This window comes from Vulpes lagopus, chromosome 3, assembly GCF_018345385.1.
Source record: "Vulpes lagopus strain Blue_001 chromosome 3, ASM1834538v1, whole genome shotgun sequence".
Taxonomy (NCBI): domain Eukaryota; kingdom Metazoa; phylum Chordata; class Mammalia; order Carnivora; family Canidae; genus Vulpes; species Vulpes lagopus.
Window position 1 is genome coordinate 59,403,075 of NC_054826.1, and position 20,145 is coordinate 59,423,219.

Genomic DNA, 20,145 nt, shown 5'->3' on the forward strand with positions numbered 1-20,145 from the left:
CAGGAAGGAGGCACAGTCCTGCATGACAGGCCGACAGAGGGGAGCCGGGGTGCCCAGTCTTGTGCCTGCTTCTTCCCTGGGAAAGCCCTCGACAGCCAACAGCCAGGGCAGGCAGGGTCCTGCAGGGGATGCTCAGACTGGAAGGCAGCGCCCCATCAGTCTGCGCAGGCTTGCTCTCCCCCTGCCTGGACACCCTCTCTGCCGGGCCAGCCCCTGGCTTCCTTCCTACCTCTGCTCAGAAGCCATCTCACTGGCGGAGGCAGGGGCGGGGGCGGCGGCGGGGGGAACCTTGACCTCCCAGCATCTGAGCAGCCCCACCCCTCCCACTCCCTCTTCCTCCTACCCTGGCTTTTTTTGGTACCCTGGGTACAGGCCCTGTCCCTTCCTGGCTCAGGGTACAAGCTCCCCCGCCCCGCCTGTACTCAGCCCCTCATTTGTAAAATTGTAAAAGGGCAGTCCCCCACTCTGCTCTCAGCATTTTTAAGCTGTAGGTTATGACACATGAGCGGGTCATGACATAACCAGCATGAGGGGGAAAAGAGGGAATAAAACAGAAAGTAGTTAAGCGTGAGCACGTGGTGAGAATAAAAAACATTGCTCAGCGTCTCGGTTTTGTATACGAGTACGTGTGCACCCTGGGTCACGGTGTAATATGCTTATTTACCGGGGGTCTTGGTCAAGGGAAGTCTGAACAACCCAGGCCTCCGTAGGGTAGGTGTGAGGCGGCTCCAAGAGGAGAATGCAGACAAAAAGGCCTTCCCAACTAGAAAGGGACACAGACTTGGCTGTTACTCAGGATTTCCAGGGGCCGACAGCAGCCAAAAACCTGGGGAGAGGAGGTGCCCTCAGGAACCCAGACCTCCTGCCTGCCCCCTACCCCTGCCGGCCACATGCACCGGGGGTCAGCGCAAAGGGGGTGAGGCCTAGAGGCACTGGCCAAAGGTGACAGAGAGCTCACACTCCCCCCACTCCGGGCCCCCAGGATGGCTGCCTGGGGATGTGGTAGCCTGGAGAACTCAGGAGGGAAGGAAGCCAGGAGCCTGCTCCTGAGCACGGCTGGGCGAGAAGAACCTCCCTGGGAGAAGTCAGAGTCACTGGGGTCCCGGGCCTGGCACCCCAGAGTCTCGAAGGGAGGCCCTGCAGGCTCCAGGCTTAAATAGCAGGCAGGAGGCCCGCGTCCTAGGTGTGCAGGATCGAACACAGGGCCCCCAGCCCCGTACAGAGAGCAAGCGGACGGCTTCGCTGCCCCTCAGGCTCCCATCAACTCTCCAGGCTTATGTCCAGCTCGCATCCTTTTAGAAGGTGCCAGGCAGGCTCAGAAGTAAAGCCGTCTGGGAGCCCCTGGAACCTGGCAAGGCCCCGCCTGAGCCTGGGGGTGGGTCAGGGGCGGGGAAGCGGCAGCTGTTGCCTCTCACCTCGGGTGGGGAGGCCCCGGTTCACCGGGATACTGCACAGGCCCACAGTCGAGCTCCTGACTGCCCCACAGCTCCGTGGGTGGGCCCTGTGGGCGGAAACCAGCTCCTTCCTGTTTCGTCCCCTCCGCCCGAAACCCAGTGAGAAGCACACTTAACCATGGTTCCCAAACTGGGCATCCCCACCGTCTGGCTGGAAGGTTGGCTCCCGAGTCCGGGCACACACCGGGCGTGCTCGTGTGTGGACAGGGACACGGACGTGTGTATGCACATGCACCCGGGGCCATGCTGCCGTGCACACGCGGGGGAAGACACAGGCACACGCCCGGAGGGGCGGTCTCGGGGACTCGCTCGCCCCCACTCGCACCTGCTGCAGAAGCAGAAGTGGCAGCCGCACCAACACGGCTGTGACTCATCTCCTGGGGAGACGGCTCCTGCTGTCGCAGTGAAGGCCCTCGCCCCCACAGGCCCATGGCAGTCAGCCCTGCGACGCCTCTGCCTGGACTCAGACACCGCTGCCGGGGGGGCTGCCGGGCTCCAGCTCCTCGTGCCCAAGGAGCAACGACAAGCCTGGCTCCTGGGCCCTACAGAGGTGGTAGGGGGCCCAATGTGATGAAGGGGAGGCCTAGGGTGTGTGGGGGCCCTGAGACCCCTCCTTCCTCCGGCAAGCGCTATCTAACCTGCAGATGCAGTCAGCCCAGGTCAGAGGGCGCTGGCATTTTGGGACTGCTCACTAGGAACCACTTCTCTCCTATTGTCCACACCTGGCTGCAGTTCAAAGGGAAGCCAGGGCGCCTGGAGCATGAGAATCCCACTCTTAGTAGTCCTGCCCAGCTCTCTGCACTTGCACCACCCACAGCCGGGGCTCATGCCACAGCTGCCCCCTGCTGCAGTCCCTCCGGCCCAAACTGCCCCAAGAACCCGAGTCTGCCCACAGAGACACCAGTCCCAGGAGCCACCTGGAATCTCAGCAGCATCCTGCCTGCCCAGCACCTCTGAACAGGGAGGCAGCTGCTTCCTCGTTGGGGACGCTTCATCCTCACCCTGAAAAAAGCCACCCATCCTTCCCAGGCTCCTCTTCCAGAGGACACCGCCTCTGGGAGGCCCTGGCCACATCCACTGGCTTGAGCTCCACTTGTTCCTCACGTTCCTAGGGCCTGGGTGGGGGCCCAGATGAGAGCTCTCCAGCCCCACGGGTCCTGAGTTCGGCTATCTGTACCTGGCAGGAAGACTTCACACACCTATGGGGCTTGCAGAGCCTTTGCTAACCAAGGTGCCAGAGGGAAACACCACCTCTCCAAACCCTCCTCAGAAGGATGCCTGAAAACGAGTAACTGTGTCCATTCATTAAACCTGACTGCGGACCACCTACAGCATGTTTGTGACCCCGTGGGGACTGGCACCCAGGAGGTGAGAGGTCCTACCCCCCAGGGAGAGGGTAAGCAGCCACTTACTCTCTCTATGCCTCAGTGTCCCTGTCTGTAAAATGAAAATAATAATGGTACCTCTCCCAGAGGCTGTCATGAGGATTGAAGGAGCTCACAGGCGTAAGGCAAAATGACCATACCCAGCATCCCCCGGGCCCCTAAAACTGTTGACATCTGCTGCTGTTAGGATTTATCGAGTGGCTCCTAGAAGTAAGGAACTCTGTGAAGGGACTTTCACCTAAGAACTCACTTCATCCCTTAAAGTGGGCTCAGCAGACACCTCTCGTAGGAGCTGAGGCTCACAAGGTCCCTCAAGAGCTGGTCAAGGGCAAGACTGCCAGGCGGCCCCGACCACATGCCATTGTCTCAGGGAGCTAAGGATCCAGTATGAGGGCACTTCCCTGCACAAAGACGGTGAGGGGTGCCTGGGGGGCTCAGTCCGTTAGGCGACCAACTCTGATTAAGGCTCAGGTCACAAGATCTCAGGGTTGTGAGATCAAGCCCCACACCGGGCTCTGCACTCAGCAAGCAGTCTGCTTGAGGATTCTCTCTCCCTCTCTCTCTCTCCCTTCCCCTGCATGCACTCTCTCTCTTTCTCTTTCAAATAAATTAAATCTCAAAAAAAAAAAAATATGGTGATAATGCGAGGGGGGCACATGCTACGAGGGACATCTAGCGGTCCCCAAGAATTCTGAGAAGGGGCACAGCTTCCCAAGGGTTCTCAGGGAAGCCACCCAGCACGAAGGCATAGAGGACATGCAAAGTTTAGTCTCCAAAACTGGCTGCACAGAAAATCCAAACAGTGACCCAGGGCGGGGGGGGGGGGGGGGGGGGAACCCACTCCATCCATCAAATCATTAGCTTTGGCCAGCACAGAGTATTCTGGCAAACAGGCAGGGACTCCGACTAAACATTTGTGAGGCTAACACTGAGATGGCACAGGGAGGCCCTGCGGCGCAGTGGCTCACTGGGCTCTAAACTTAGAGACTTTTCCTCAAGCCTTGGTTCTGTTGCTGACAAGTTCTCTGACCTCGGACGTATCACTTTCGTCAGCTCAACTTTCTCATCTGTAAAATGGGGCTCACGCTCTCCCAGGATGAAGCCTACGAATACAGGTGAAGTTTAGCACGGTGCCTGGCACAGAGTCCCTGCTAAACTGTACACACGCTTTTCTCTCCATTTCTTCAGCCTGACTGTGTGTAGGTACCCCGATTTACTTGATGATACGACGATAGTGCTTCCAAGTTTTGCAAAAATGCTACGAGTGGGGGTGTTCTTACCATTCCTGCCTGTTGAACATATTTTCCAAGCCTCTGAGGCTTTCCTTAGTGCTCCTTTTGCCTTCCTGCCTCTAGTGAACTCCTACCTATGCTTCAAAGCCCAGCCTGGATACTCCCTTTTGTGATTCTCTGAAGCAGAATCAAGGACATTTTCCTCTATTCTCTTCGTCCTTTTGTCACATAAAAGAGCTTTTCGCACTGCAGTTATAGTAGACGATTTACACGTCTGCCTGCCAGCTCCATAGGCACTGACTGATGTTTGCTAAATGTGAGAAAATGAGTAAAGCCCAGCAAGAGGGGAGTGCGGATTCCTGGTTCCCGGGTACCTCCTGTGGCAGCGTCTATGCAGACATTCATGGAGGGGAGGGGAAAGGAGGGCTGAGTTATTTCTTCCCCTGCACTTCTCACAGCCACTTTATTTGGGAGAAATAACAAATTCTTGTTAAGGGTATTGTCAGACCCTAATTAATGTCCCTGATCTGGCTATATTGGTCCCGTCTCCACACAGGGCTGCAGAGTTACCACTAATCAAACACCAAGCCGGTGAGAAGCTGAAGCTCCAACCCTTTTTAATTTAGGGGAGACGTTAACGGTGCTCTCCATCATCACAATTACCCAGGCTGCTTCCTTCCCTCCCCGTGAGGAAGCGTACAGGGACCTACGCAGCTAACTGCATATTAGAGGGTTTTAAATTTTTTCAACAGGAAGCAGGAAAGGAAAAGAGCCTGTATCTTCTTAGCAATCTGGAACAGAGGGAGCAGGATTTATGGGTCCTTCAAGCCCCCTCTTTCATTTCTTTCTTACCCCCTTTTAAAAAAAATTTGGGGGGGCAAGAAGAAGGGCCTATCACAGCCTGAGCTTTGGGACGAGCTACACACAAACAGCTAACAACCAAGGCAGTGGAGGTGGTGCGATGTGACCAAGGAAAGGAGGAAAGGAGAAGGCTGGGGGGGGGGGGGGTCAGCTCTGATGGACCCCTCTTTGTCAGCTGACCAAAGTGAGTGCATCAGAGTCAGCTGGTGGGGCGAGCGAGTTGGAAGCCCTGCACTGCTGTTATTCTGGGGCCACAGATGAGGACACTGAGGCACAGAGCAGCTACAGAGCTGCCCAAAGCCCCCCAGCTGTCAGACGGCTGAGCGGCCACTTGATGCCCAGCGGCCTGGCCCAGCACCTGCGCCCCACCTGTGCCCCACCTGCTGCACAGAGGGGAGCCCCTGGGGGCCGCAGCCCAGCACCTGTCCTCTGGGGGGCGCCAACCCCTCACCCGGAAGAGGACGGGAGGCACCCCTGGATTTTGGAGTCTTCCCCAGTCCTGGCGGGCTTTGGGCTGTAATTAAGTTAAGAGCGTAAACAAGATTTATTAGGCTTTTAATTACTTTTGCCGCACTGATTTGCATATGGACAATGCGCTAATCACAAACGGCTTTTTTAACCACTCTTTTAAATCCGTGAACGAAGGCAGCAATTGTTTGTTGGCAAGAAGGCCAGGTCACGGCTGGGGCTGTGAAGAGGTCCAGCTGCAGGGCTGAGGGCCCAAGGCCCCCTCCTGCCTGGGCTGGCCTCTTGGGCGCCCACCTACGTACGGCACCCACTGCCGGCTCACTCAGCAGGACCAGACTCAGGGTGACTCCCAAACGGCAGCTCCACAGACCAGAAAGCTCTCCCCCAATGTGTGGGCACTCGCCTCCTCCTGACTGCTGTCCCCCTCAGCAACGGCCACGGGGCTGCAGGAGCCTGACCCTTCTGAGACCTCGCATGAGCATCGTACTGGGTGCCACCATCGGCTCTGGGGGGGTCACGGCCCCAACCCCCAGCCTGGAGCTCTGGCACCTCCGCCTGTAACCCTTCCCCTAGGTGGCCATGACTGTGGTGTCAGAGCTACAGAAGCACAACCATCATGGGGTCCCCCAGAGGCAGCTGGGGCTTTGGGCTTCCAGGGCTCCCCCCACCCTCTCCTATTCACTTGTCCTCAAAGCCTATAGACAAGGACCCCTGAGCATTCGGACAGCCGCACACCTCCAGGCCCCAAATCCTGAACATCTCCCCCGTGGCTCAGGGTGTCCTTAACTGAAAGGGCAGGAGGAGCCTCTGTCTTCTAAGTCATCCAATACAGTGGTGGAGGGAGGGGTGGCCAGAAAAATTTCCTCTGTGAAAAGTACTTGACTTTCTCTTCAACCAACTTTCCCCTCTTGTTTGGGAAATTACAGGAGGACTTAAAAGGTGATGCCCCCTATTGGGGTTTTCCCGGAAATTCATGAAGCTACAAGTGGAAACTGGCCAACCTTGAATCACCCGCCACAATGTGCTGCGGGCCTCAGCGTGGGGCCTGCAGGGACGTGGACTGATCCTTGTTTAATCCATGACACTTCCTTTCAGTCTCAACTGCCCCAATTCCCTACAGAATTGGGAAACAGGGCAAGGTCAACCACCAGACACCACCTCGCTGATCTTGGTCAGCAGCAGAGTGAAGGGCAGAGCAGGGCGTGTGGTTCAGCGCCCCCGTTCTGCTCCTAGCTGCCTGTGTGTTCTTGGGCAGGTCACCGTCCTGCTCTGGGCCGGCTCTCCCTTCTAGTTCTGCCATCGGGGTAGGAGGTACGGTCCAGAAGTACTCTGTGAGGAGGCCGTGCTCCGTGGAAGCAACTGGTCAACCAGCAGTTCTCAGTGAATGTTCCAGGGCGCAGGGCCCTCCGCTCTCTGAGAGGCCGCCTCTTTGCCTTCTCTATCACTCATGGGCACATACAAGGAGCTGGACTGGTGCTGCAACAGGTGGCAGGGCCCTGCGTACCAGTCAGCGGCTTTTCAGCCCCCCGCGGGAAAGCCAGTTCCAGCTCACATAATGCACCTGCCCTGCTCTCGGACCAAGTCCTGGAAGGTCAACACCCATGTCCTCTGGGCAGCCTCTTGACAGCCAGACATTTTTCTCCTTCTGACCCCAAGGCCAGGCCTACCTGTCACCTAACCCTCACCCTGCCTTAATCTCAGGTCTCAGTTTTGCCTCACTGGGTCTTACGTCCCCAGCTAGTGAGATGCAGCTCCCAGAGCACAGACGTCCTTCACCTGGTTATCTCCAGGACGGGACGGTCTCATGCCTACAGCTCGGCGGTGACCTGGCAAAGGGCTTGGTGGCACTGTGGCCTGAACGGTCATAGCCAAGCAGGTCCGAGGCAGGCCTCTGGTGGGGCTGCAGCGCCCTGGCCCACCAGTAGTGACACCTTTCCTGAAGTGGCTCAGAGGAGGAAAGGCTGGTGGGACGGGAGATGAGAGTCAACGAGAGGCAGGGTGGGTCTGGCGGGGAGGAGCATAAGAGGCTCAGCTCACATCAAGGTAGGGGAGCATCACAAGCCACAGCCTGTGCAGGGCCGGTGGTAGCAGGCCAACCTGAGAAGACCTGCGGCTTATTGCCGAGCTAGGACAAGGGGAGGAAGTCGGCCAGAGGTGGGTTTTGCCTTTCTAGAGCAATGGTTCTTAACCACAGGTGACACCCTCACCCTCCAAAATGGGGGAAGGTGCTTTTACAACATGGGGGCAGGGGGGGCACTAGGAGACCCAGGTGGGTGGGGGCCGAGACACAGATTGCCCTGCAAAGTCCCATGCCACGACAGATATCCTGGCCCAAATTCCAGCAGGACCCCCTCCCAGCACCAAGAAACGCCCACACAAGAGGGGCTGCCCTGAATCTGAGTGGTCACAGGCCGGGCTGCGGGGGCGGCCAGGCAGCGATGCTGGGTGGGGAGAGGGGGGCCTGCCGTCACACAAAGTGCTTCCGATGGAGGCGGCAGGGAACCGCGGGCTGAGGCCATCCCATCTGCGCAGGGCGCCGACCTAGGCAGCTCCGTCCTGGCTCTGAGAACCAAAAGCCCCTAAGTCAGTCTGCAGAGGGTGGCCAGCGCCCCACTTTGTGGCAGCACCTCCGCAGTGTGACCCAGGTGGCCGGTGGAGCGCTCGGGGCCGTGGGTGCCTCGGTTGGGCTGGGTCATGAGTGAGAGCAAATGTACATCCCCACCCCCAAAGCCTGTCACCAGAGGGACCGGCCGAGGGGAAGCAGGCAGCGCGCCAGGCCCTGCGGGTCTGGGCCAGCGGGTAGAGCACACAGGCGGAGCGCCCGGCTGGGCAGGTGGACTGCAGAATCGTTACCTGCGGCACCTGCTGGTTCCGAGGCTGGTGTGGGCAGGTTGGCCAGCTCCTCGGTGCCCGCCGGCCTCCACCGAGGCCTTCCCACCCGTGACCCTGAGCTTCTCGCAGCCCTGCCCCCGTGCTGACAGCCCAGCCTCGCTCAGCTCCTGCCCGGCCGGCCTGGGCTGGCTCTGTCCCCATCTGTAGGAGGCATCACCGGCTCTGTGACATTCCCGAGCCCTGTCTGGGCCCTGGGTACCTCCAGGTTTGCTCAAGACCCTGCTCAGGATCGCGGGCAGGTTCTGAGCCCAGGACAGTTAACTTTCCTCCCTAAAGTCTAGATCCTGAAGAGGCCGCCCTCCACCGCAGCTGGGTAAGACCAGTGCTGGCAAGCTCTGTTGCGGTGGGGGGAGAAACAGCACTCGCCCACCAGGATTTAAAAAAACAACTGCGTTTTTGGAAAGCTGGGATGTCCTCATGGCTGCTCAGAGGCCCCCACCCCAGGTCTTCCCCGAGGGGCACCTGCAAGATCTGGGGGCCCGAGGCCCGGCTGCCCAGTGCCCACCCAGCAGCCCCTGGCCCACCCCTGGAGGTGCATGCCCACTCACCTGTGCGACAGAGTGGGTTTCATGGAGCTCATAGAGTTGAGGGGGGGCTGCATGGGGAGTTTCCCGGGGGGGTCGCTCTGACGGCTCTTCTGATGTCGGAGCAGCAGCAGGCGGCCGAGCTCCTCACACCAGGAGGACAGCAGGGCTACAAGGAAGGACAGGATGGTCAGCGGGCCCCATGGCCACCTCACCCTGCCACGCCCGCCCCCACCTCGCCCTCCCAGACTGGGTGCCCCTGCCTTTGTGCAGCACCCGGTGAGCCACCTCCTGGGGAGGCCTTGGTGCTCTCATCTGCAGGGTGGGACCAACCCACAGAGCCTGTGGGGGGCGTGCTTAGGAAGGGCTGGCCTTCCCTAGGCTTCTTTCAGCAAAGACAGCCAGTTCAACGTGGCCTCTCCTTGGGTGGAGGGGGGTGGTGCAAAAATCACAGACTCCAGAGCCTTCCTGGAGCCTCTTGACCATCCGGGGTGCCCGCGGGCTTCTCCCTGGAACTCCTCCTAGCAAAAGTGCCCATGCCCGTCCAGTGAGACCTGCGGCAGGTCCCTGTGCTGCTGGGCACCCATGCTGAGGAAGACTAAGGATTCCCGGGGCAGAGGGTGGCTGGCCCAGGGGTGGGGTGGTGGCCAAGGTATGGGGGGCCGGGGCCACCAAAGGCAGAAGCGAACGGGGACCCTCCACATCTGGGCTTTGAGCCCTTAAACACCAAGAGAAAAGCAGTTGAACCTAACGAGGTGCTGGGGAATCAGGCTTCACTGTCCTAATGCGGCCACCAGGGCCCAAGAGCACCCTCCAGGTCCGTTTGGCTGGCCCATTGTCCAAAGAGTAGGAGCTCTGCTGTGTGACCCAGGGGAGCTCAGAGACCCTCTCTGGGCCTTAGTTTGCTTGCAGGGGAAGAGGAGTGACCCCTGCCCTGCCTCCCTCCCCGGAGTGTGGTGAGGGGTACATGGGGCCCTTGCTCACTGTGTGGGAGCCCAATGGGGTGAGCCCGGCCACTGCCCCATGCCTGCCTTGAGTACTTGGGCCAGCCTGGCCTGTGACCTCTGGAAGTTGCCTGGCCAGGCTGCCAGGAGCCTTCAGAACCATGACCGCTCAGCCACCTGCCGGACGCAGAGCCTGTTTCCTCCCTTCCAGGCCCGCCCCCCCAAACCAGATGCTGTACAACATGCTCCTTTTGTTCAAATCTGCCCTGCATGATCCAGAAGGCCAGCTGCTGTGCCCGTTTTCCAGATGAGCAGACTGAGGGGAAGTCACTCGCCCACAATAACCACAGCTAGAAGAGCAGACACATGGAGGGCACCCTTGCCCCCCATGCCCTCCGCTTAGTGGTGAAGTCCAAGCCTGGACCAACATGTGGGAGAGCAGATGAAACCCTTCAGAAGGCAAAAACCCAGTGGCCTTGCTCTCCAGTCCCACCAATTCAATGAGGAAGCCCTCAGGCCTCATCTGAATCATACCCCTGTACCGCGTTCAGCTGGCATCAGGGAAGATGCCTTGAAGCACAAAGTCCTGGACGTGCTGCACGGGGCTGGCACTTCAGAAACCGCCCAGATCCTGGACAGGGTGCCCCATCAGCCTGAGGACCTGGGAGGCAGGGCTGGGACCCCCTCTGAAGCCCTGTCAGACCCTGCCCATGGCCCACGTCAGCTCTGTTGATTGTGGGGAGCGGTGGGTTCTCTCCTGCCCATCACTGGGTGGGCAGGGGCCAAGAGGCAGCTGGGAGGACCGGCTGGAGAGCCTTGCACGCTTAGTCCTGCCGCAAGTTGCCTGCGAGGGCCGCATACCCGTTCCTAGGGAACTGCTAGGGGCTGCCGGGCAGGGGAAGGGCAGTAGTTCTCACAGGGAATGGGGGGGGGCGTTCTTTGCCCTGCTTCTCGGGTGTCCGAAGATACCCAACCAGGGAGGCAAGCATGGGCTGAAAATCAGCCTGTGCCCCCTCCCCTCCTGCCAGGAGAGCACCTGTTTCTGCCTCGGGAGGGGGTGCCAATGGCTGAGCTATGTCTTAAAAGATGCGTCCTGCCCCTCTCTGGGAGGCTCATCTCGCCACCACCTGCACAGAGAGGAGGCTGCCAGAGGCCCCTACCCTGGCATGCGTCTGCCCAGAACCGTGGCGAAACGCCCCTAAAGCGGGCACCCAGCACACATCTGCCGCAGCTGGAGGGGGAGGCAGCCTATTCAGAGAGGTTGGAACAAGCAGAAATGAATTTCCAGATTGCTCCATTCTTCTCCCAAGCCCCTAGTTACTGCTTCTTGTGGGGTGGGGGGTGGGGGGCGGCACTGGGCATCTGGAAACTCATTTGCACGCCAAGCACGAGGCCTACTGGATCGCAGCGATGGAGGAATGGAGGCACTACTCGGCTGCCAGCACAAAGGACGGCCCCAGATGGTGCCGCCCGCTGCCCGCGGCCGCCCCTCCCAGCCCTCGCTCCTCCTGGGGGCCACGGCGCCATGCGGGAGCTCCCCTCCAATGTCACAGCCCTCCCACCTGCTTGGTCAAGGACGGCCCTTGACTTCCTATCGCTAGTGCAGTGCGTTTCCAGAAAGAGAAGAAAAGGAAGCTGGCGGCACAGCAGGGCCTGGCCGCGAAGGGTCTGGGACGCCGTGAGCAGATGTGACATGTGTGTTAGCCAGTCACGACACAACACAGGTGCCAGGGCGGCCAGGTTCCTACAAGCGAGGGGGAAAGGACAGGCTGCGAGGAAGGCACCCTCCCCTCCTGGGCCCGAGCAGCCGGGCTAGCATGGAGGCCACGCTGGCGGGGATGTGGCAGCGGCTGCACATCCATGGTGCGTGCTCTCTCACCGTGAGGGCTGGTACAAGCTGTTGTGGGGCAAAGGCTGGTAACGACAACATGTGGGAATCTGTGGCCGAAGAGGGAGGCTGGGTGGTGCCAGAGACCCAGGAGGACTGGCGGGCAGAGCCAGGTGTGGTGGTGGTGGGGGTCATATAAGGACAGGACTGAAACAGCCCAGCAGGGCGGGTGTCTGGGTGTGCACTGCATGTGTGCCCCCATCTGCGCTGCGCCGGCCGAGTGTGCCCTCATGGGGACAGTCCTGCCTGCGCGTCAGTCTGGCCCTGTGGCTCCCTGCTCTGGGCCCTCTCTGCGGTGGGAAATGAAAAGGGACCACTGAGCACAGGCTCTGGGACTCGGGAGGGAGGCCAGGTGTGAAGAGGCCCCAGATGGGGTGGGAGGGATGGGAAGGCTGGGTGCAGTGTGCACAAGGATGCCCGCAGTGGGCGGGGTTTCAGGAAGAGACACCAGGCATCTGAAGGGGCTAAGGTAGGCCCAAGAGCGCCCCTCCGACTGCCCGGACAGCCCTGCGTCTGGTCCGGGGAGTCCCACGCACCCCGACAATCTGGGTTCCACCACTCAGAGCTCTGTGACCTTGGGCAAATGACATGAGCTCTCTGGGCCTCAGTTTCTTTATCTGTTGAATAAGCACGATACTAACGCTCACTCCTTAGGAAGGTCACTCCTTAGGAATGGCACTAACACCTACAAAGTGCTTCAAACAGCGTGCGGTGCGGTAAGCGTGGAGGCCGGGGAAGCACGGGCTGTGCTCTCTGGAGAGGTGAGGGTCTGTGGATGATTCCTGTTCCCACTGGCAGGACGAGCCTTGTGAGCAGGAGGAAGCCATTGCAGGCCCCCCAGGAGGCGTCCAGGCAGCCCCAGCAGGCACCAGTGCCTATGCTGCCCCAGGAGAGGGCAGAGGAGGGGCTGCTGGCAGGCAGGCCTCGGGGAGTGGGGGGCTAGGGCCCTGGCCGTGTGGTCCCACAGCTGACGGAGCTTGGATCCTGCCTGCCGCTCCCTGGCTCTGAGATTTCGCACAGGCTGCTTCATGGTCGGAGGCCCCGTTTCCCCATCCGTGAAATGGGCTTACCAGGAGCTTGCCTGCCTCAGGGAGTCGGTGTGAGCTCTAAATCGGCGTCATGGATCCACTGCCAGGGTATCCAAGCAGAAGCCAGGAAGGCAGGGAGGGTAGGTAGAGGAACAAAGGAGCCCTATAACCCAAGGTAGCCCCAGGAAAGCAGCCCGTCGATCCCATGCCCTTCACACAGCCCTGGGAGGGCTGGTGAGGCACCGGTTTTGGGACCAGTCCCCGAGACCTGATCCCAGCTCAGTCTCCATCATCCCGTGTGTCACCTTGAACAAGCTGCCTACCCCTTCCTGAGGCTCAATTTTCTCATCTTTAAAATGGGGTGGTAGTGATCCTACTGCCCACCTCATGGGCAGTTGTGAGGATGAGCTGAGCTACCACCATGCGGTGCGGGTACAGCTGCACGCCCTAGCAGGGACCATACGCGTGTTGGCTACGACAGTCAGCATTACTGACCTTGGTCGGTAGATGAGCAGCCACTAGGATGGGGGCTTTGGTGTCTCGGGCCACTTGTGACCATACAACAGAGACAAATGACCCGGGGAGGTGTGCAGCTCCAGAAGTGCACAGGGGCTGGGGTGGGTGCAGGGCATCTGTAAGTCCCAGGCCCTGGAGCAGATGCCCGGGTCCCTCTGCCCGCTTGGCTGCGGGCTCTGCGGAGTGGCCTCTTGCCCCTGCCTGCCCTCCTGAGCCGCTGAGGCGGGTACCGAGGGGCAGAACAAGCACAATATCATGTGCCCTGCTTTGCCTGAGACACAAGTCAATCCCCCGTTAGAGGCAGCCCTGACTTCGCTTCGGCCAGTGGAAAGGTACCTTCAGCCCTGGAAGGGACGTATTTTGGCCTCCCTAGGATCTGCCATGGGACTCCTGGCCCAACAGCAGCCATCTTCAATGAGGGCTCCTTTGGGATCCAGACCGACCCAAGACCCACCTGGCCTGGCTGTGGACCATGGTCTCTAGCAGCCGAGTTCCAGATGGCCACAGTAAAGGGAAGGCGGTAGCCCTAAGGGTCAGTGGAAGGGAGAGGGGACACCGGCTGGGAGATGACATGACAGGTGCCCAGTGCCTGCACTCGTCTCTGCAGCTTACCCAGGAAGCCACAGGGACACCAGGACCCCCACTCCAGCCCTGCTGCAGACTTAAAACAACTAGGGTCATTTGCCCACAGCACGTGTCTTACAGTTGATGCCATATTGTGGTGTGATTCGTGGCATGACTTCCTTCCTAGTGGTAGAAAACAGCCGTGTGACCTAGGGGGCATCTTCTATTCATAGGGGACCCCTGTGCCAGAAGATGCTATGGCTAATGCAGCACGGACTCTTCTGGAAGAGAAGCAGAAATGAGCTCCAGGGCTGAGCATCAGGAGGGCACGGGATGCAGGTCTGAAGGAGGGCAGGGAGGGAAAGTCGCAGACATCTGCTCCCCAGAATCTTCCTGGCCACCCCTCCCCCGCCACGTAGCCATTACCACCACAGTATGCTCGAGGGGCAAGCCGAAGAAACCAGATGTAAAAGTGAGAGCAGGTCTGAGGTGGCTGTGTCCTAGGGCAGCTTAGTCCTGGCTCGTCCCAGATGTGTCTTCCCTGGGGACAGTGACAGGCTCTGCACTTGTCACGGTACCTGCAGCTCCTGGCAGAGGACACCCAGATGGGCAGGTCTTACCAGAGAGGTGGCGGGGTGAGGGAGGGGGAGGCTGCGAGGCAGGATTTGGGATTGCCCAGGTTCCAGGTAGGGAGGGTGCAGCTGCATTCTCCAGAGCAGCCTGGCAGCCGACAGACAATGAGCCCTGGGCGGGCGGGTGGAGGAGAGGCAGAGGCTGGGGTCTGGGAGTTGGAGCATCAAAGGGGTGAGCAAGCTCACCCGGGCACATGAGAAAGGCTGCCCCTTGCCAGGCTGGACTCCAGCTTGAAAAGGAGCCAGGAACCAGAGGCAGCCAAGTGGCCACAGGAAACAAGGCGTTTGTTCTTTATGGAGGCGAGCAGGGGATGTTCAGACAGCGAGAAGCCTGGTCTGCTCGTTCTGGGGGAAGGTCTGGGGATTGGGAAGGGATGGGGGCCGCATGGGGGGCGTGTGTGGGGCGGGGGGGGGGGGGGGGGGGGGAGGACACAGGGACCTGGATGTGAGGGCCAAGCTGGAAAATAATCGAATGCACTGCAGCCCGGGGAGGCGACAAGCAAAATGAAACAAAGGCGTATTAAGTATCAAAGAGCATCTTAGCGGCTAAAAGGCTGCTAGAGAACAGAGGAACTCTGAGTGTATGTGAGTGAGCGAGGGAGTGTGTGTGTGTGTGAGAGAGAGGGAGGGGGAGGGAGAGGGAGGGAGAGGGACAGATGGAAGAAGAAAGGGAAGGAGGCGCTTCTGAGCCCCAGGGCCGGGGAGGGCCCAGGTGTGCCCAGGAGGCGGCTGCTGTGCCCTGTGCCCCGGGAAAGGGGGTGAGAAACAAGTCTTGCAGGACAAGGCACAGAGAGCCCTAGAGAGCATGCAGGGGAGCCCTCTGCTCCGTGGGAAGCATGAAGGACCCATTCTCAGAGGTCTCTGTGCCCTCAGGTCACTAAATGCACGCAGGACCCTGAAGGGGCAGCGGGGGCCCGTCCTGGGGGTCTCCCCAGGCCCCCCATGCCCCAGTTCCTCCTGTGCCCTCATCCACCTGAAGCCCAGGGGCAGCCCTGGCCCACCATCCGTCTCCGTCTCCACACTCGGCAAGGCGGCCAGAAGTTTTTCCACAAATGTGGTCCGACCACCTCTTTCCAGTCTGCATCCCGGAGGAGGCCACACACGGCCTGGTAGATGGTAGATGCTCCGTGGATGCAGAGAGGAGTAGGAGAGCCGGGCTACCTGGGGGGGAAACTGCGAGCCCCACAGGCCACAGTGGGATCCGAGGGGCTCGCTTCTGCAACCCCAGCACCCAGCATGCCCCCTGGCCCAGACGCTGCACCAACACAACCAACAGACTGACACAAATCACAGCAGGATGACCGGACGCCCGGAAGATGGGAGGGATGGACAGACCACACTCGCTGCATCCAAAAGCTGGAGAGTCGGGATGATAAACCTGCAACGGGCACCCCGTGGCTTCTAAAGCCGCCAGCAGCCCCCCATTCCTCCCTCCATTCCTCGGGGGCAGGGGCCTGGCCTCAGGAGCATCGGCCCTGCATTGAATCCTATCACGATGTGTCCAGAGATTGGCGCTGCCATCCACAAACATCTCTACCTGAGCCAACTGCCACCCGTTTTGTGACCAGCACCCTCTGGTGGGCCACGCCAAAACGGGGAAGGAAAGGTAAGCAGATTATAGAGGCATCAGCTCCTACGCCTTGGGAGGCCGGCTGCCGCCCTGGGTTTTCCCCACTCACGAGTGACGCTGGCGTTCATGTTGACGTTGTCCACCCCACAGGGGAAGGCCTCGTCCTCCCCAGAGCACCTCACCCAGGGCTCCCTGGCCATGCTGTTGCTCTTCCTCCTCCTGGCTCTGGACCAGGCCCCGCTCTCCCAGTCTCTGATCTTTCTCTTTTATCTCCCAACCACGGGGCCCTGGGGCCGCTGTCCGGGGAAGCTTGGGAGTCAGAGACCGTGGGGCCCCTGCCTGCGCCTGGGATCCAGGATCCCACTCCCCACAGCCGTGCAGGGAAAATGAGTAGTGAGGGCCGGGAGGGGAGGGCGGTTGGGGAGGAGGACATGGGGGGGTTTGACATGACTCAGGTGTGGTCTGGTCTCTCCGTGACATCCATAAAGTGGGAGACAATAAGAGGAACCCCTGTTCACAGGCAAGGACACAAGCTTTACATCATGTGTAAGAAATGGCCAGTCTTGTGCCAGGTTTTGGGCTGGGAAGTCAGAAGCTGTCAAATCCTGATGACCTCCCGCCTCCAGGAGGCCGAGTGGCCGAGAACACACATCCTGGAGCCAGTCAGCTGGGGTTCACATCCCAGCTCGGCCCCTCGGCAGCTGTGTGACCTGGGGGCAAGTCACTTAACCTCTCTGTGCTTTGGTTTTCCCTTGGGTAAGATGGGGATAATAAATATTACGTACCTCTTAAGCTGTCGGGATTAAACCAGCTAAGGCATAGGACAGGCCGGCACGACTCCTGGCGTTATAGGAAGGACGACACGCACATAAACTGTTCTTTTTGTCACCAAGCATATGCTCCTTCTTTTAGGGTTAAGAGGCTTCTCTGTCTCCCCATCTATGTGCTTTTGCTCAAATAAAATATAATTCATTTCACTCATGTCCGTGAGGATCGCAAAAATGCCTCCACACCTCGGGCCCAGCCCTGCATCACCTCCTTCGCACTGGTGCTCTCTGGGCAGGCAGCGTCGCTCCCTAGCTCCCAGCTATGCCCACGCCCTCCGCTTCCCCTGCCAGCCTCTCTGAATCAGGCAGATGGCAGGCCTCCACGTCTCTGAGGCCCAGAAGCTGCTCACTCCTGACCCAGCTCTTGGGCCACGCGGGGCAGGTGGCCAGGCGGGGCGGACACCTCCGTCAGGAGTGCCTGGGAGCGGGGCCGTGGGGGGTGGACTGTGCAGCCCTCCTCTCCAGCTGGGCCAACGGAGCAGCTGACGAGGGGCCCGTCCTCTGGCCCCAAACAAGGGGCGGGTCAACTGGGAGGTCTGGGCAGAGCCTTGGCTGCCCTGGGTCCACATCCCTCTGTGTGTCTAGCAGGAGGAGGGATGAGGGGCGGGATTCCTGCTCCAACCCATGACCCCTGGGAACAGAGCTGGCCATGGAGCTGTTCCTTTGCCTGCCTTCCTCGGGCGGGGGGGGGGCACCTCTGCTAGGTGCCCCCACAAATGGAAAGAGGGGCCCTTCCCTGCCCATTCTCTTGGGTCATCTCCTCCCCAGAAAACAGCACAGGACGCACATGACCGCGAAGGATCAGAGTCAGGATCAGCAGCTGCTGGGCTGCAGGAGGCCCGGTGTCAGCCCGAACGTGGCCACTGGGCCCATGGGGCCAGCCGGGTGACCCTAGGTGCCTGCCTATGAAGCAGGGGGACTTTGCCCTAGCATGGACAGGGAGGACCTGATGGGATCAGGAGGGTGCAGGAACAGCCCCTGGCTTCTCTCACCTGCCTGGTGCCCTCTGCCTCACTGAGCCCCACAAACCGCCAGGCCAGCGGGGGGCTGGCCAAGGATGAGGCTGTGTTTTACGGAGCAGAAACGGAGGAGGCCCAAGAGGAGGTGATTCAACCATGACCCACACCACAGGACAGCGACCCCGCTGCTAGCCCAGGATGGCTTCTCTCTCATCCCCCAGAATCTGTGATGTCACAGATCCGAGAACAGGCACATCCCCAGGAGGCAGCTCTGTGCCTCCTGCCCACCCCCCGTCCGTGATTCAGCGCCCTCCCAGCGTCTCGTCCTCGGTCTGCCACCACTTCCTGTGTGACCTCGGGCAACTTCCTCCCGTCTCTGGGCCATATGTAAGGCGTGGGCGTGGGTGCCGTGCTCCCTGAAGTCTGCAGCTCCGTGAACCAGCCCTGCTCTCATAATGGGGTCATGTCTCTCAGGGCTGAGGCCAGCCTCCACCCTCCTCAATCCTGCAGGTGCTTCGGGGTGGTGGTAGGAACCGCCTGTCCTCACAGGTGTCTGGCCTGGACGCTTCCATCCCACCGTCCCCGGGTGATAGATGGAAAAGGCTCTAGACATCTCACCTTGCCCAGGTACCCATCTAATAAAGCCGGGAGCCCAGAGCTGAGGTCTGGGAGCTGGTGTGTGCAGGACCCAGGGGTAATGGGGGCCGAGAAGGGGGTCGGCAGGAGGGGAGGACTTTGTGGTTTCTGCTGCTGGGGTAGGACTTCTCTCCGGTTACAGAAAACATTGTCCCTGGGGGGTTGTAGGCTGGACCTTGGTGGCCCTGACAGCTAACCCTTGGACTATAAAACAAGACATGTTTTCCTTGGGGGAAAAATCTTACTCTCCTGCAAAACAGCTGTATCATTGTACCAGCAGCAGCAGCAGCAGCACACGGAGGACAGTGTGCTAGATCATTCCCACACCAGCTCCCTGCTCTGTCATCTCTCATCACTCTGTGGCCAAGAAAGTCAGAACAAGGAGGAATCATCTGCTGGCCCTCTGGCTGCCAGCGACCCTGCCCTCCTCCATGTCCCCCCCCCCCCCACCCCGTGCACGCCCTCGGGCCCTGGTGCAGGAAGGGCTGAGCGGGCTGCGGTCCGGCTGGCTCTGGATGTGCACGAAGGCTCATGGCCTGCCCGGCCTGGCCCCCGCTCCCATCCCTGTGCTCAGCGGCCTGTCGTCTCAGGTCCCTGCCTGGCCAGGGAGGGCCTCTGGGCTGTGCCCTTCCTCTCAGAACACTCCTCACATGCTCCCACCCCCTCCCCCCAGGGGCTGCCTGGGTTGGCAGGAGCTAGGAGTCTCAAGGCATGTGAACTCACCCTGGGAACTGAACTCCAGGGGACCTCAGAGCCGGAGCTGGCAGGGAGGATTCCCAAACCGGTTCGCCCGTCCTTCATCCTGCCGGGCAGGACAGTCGGGCCCAGGAGGAGATGCCAGACAGGTTGAGCCTGTCTGTGGGCTTTAGGAAAATCCCAGCCTGGAAAATCCCTGCCTGCCTCACACCACCATCTGGAGCCTTCCAGGATAACCTCGTTTAATTGAGAAGACACCCCAAAACCAGCTCAAGGGGCTATTTTCATCGGAGAGACAATGCCTCCTTTTCCTTAGCCTGAGGGGTGGGCTGGGACAGAGGGCATGTGCCAAAGGGCTGCAGCCACTAAGCCCAGCTGGCAGGGAGCCATCACTGGGTCCTGTGCCCCTGCACCCACCCCTTGGGCCCTCCTAAACTGCCCGGTACTGGGGCAGTCACAGCCCCCATCTTAGAGAGGAACAGCAGGGACAGAGAAGCTAGGGAACCTGGCTCAAGCACAGGGGAGCTTGTGGCAGGCTGGGACCAAGGCAGGACTCCCTCCTCTGACCCCAGGGCTACCTGCTGGTAGTAGAGTAAGGGCAGGGATCTAGGGATCTAGACACCCCCCCCCCGAAAATTACCCAGCATCTACAGGAAAGCAAGCATCCCAGGAAGGGCGGCGGGGCCCTGAGCCACCCCCACCCCCATGACAGACTGAAGCCAGATGGCCTCTGTGCATCTGCCCACCCCCCCCCACCCCCCATATTCTGGGAGGACATGGGTTTCAATCGGACAGATCCCTTTGGCTACCCAAGGTTTGACCAGAATACCCACTGGGAGGAGGGTCCTGAGAGTCATGAGTCTCCCCAGCTCCATTTCTCTCCGAGGCAGCACCCAGGCAAGGCAGAGGAGAGCCCAGAGGCCGAGGGCGCGGAGGGTGCTCTCCCCACCCTGCTGACCCCGGGATGATACTCCTGCAGGGTCTGCAAGACCAGACCTGGGCCACACGGGCACAGAGCATGTCCCCGGGAGCCACGGAACCCACGTGCCCCTCAATCCAGCAGGCACTA

The 20,145-nt window shown here is 60.2% G+C and overlaps 1 protein-coding gene across 10 annotated transcripts in view; it reads right to left on the minus strand.

Annotated features, from left to right (window-relative positions):
* The window catches only part of ZMIZ1 (zinc finger MIZ-type containing 1), a 230,984-nt gene that overhangs the window by 26,249 nt on the left and 184,590 nt on the right, over positions 1-20,145 (minus strand). For 9 of the 10 annotated variants that reach the window (XM_041748268.1, XM_041748269.1, XM_041748266.1 and 6 more), the window contains one exon: positions 8,841-8,985. In XM_041748268.1, the coding sequence (XP_041604202.1) occupies positions 8,841-8,985 (145 nt within the window). Of the gene's footprint in view, positions 1-8,840; positions 8,986-19,103; positions 19,809-20,145 lie in introns of those variants that run through there. The other variant, XM_041748272.1, reaches the window with a different exon arrangement.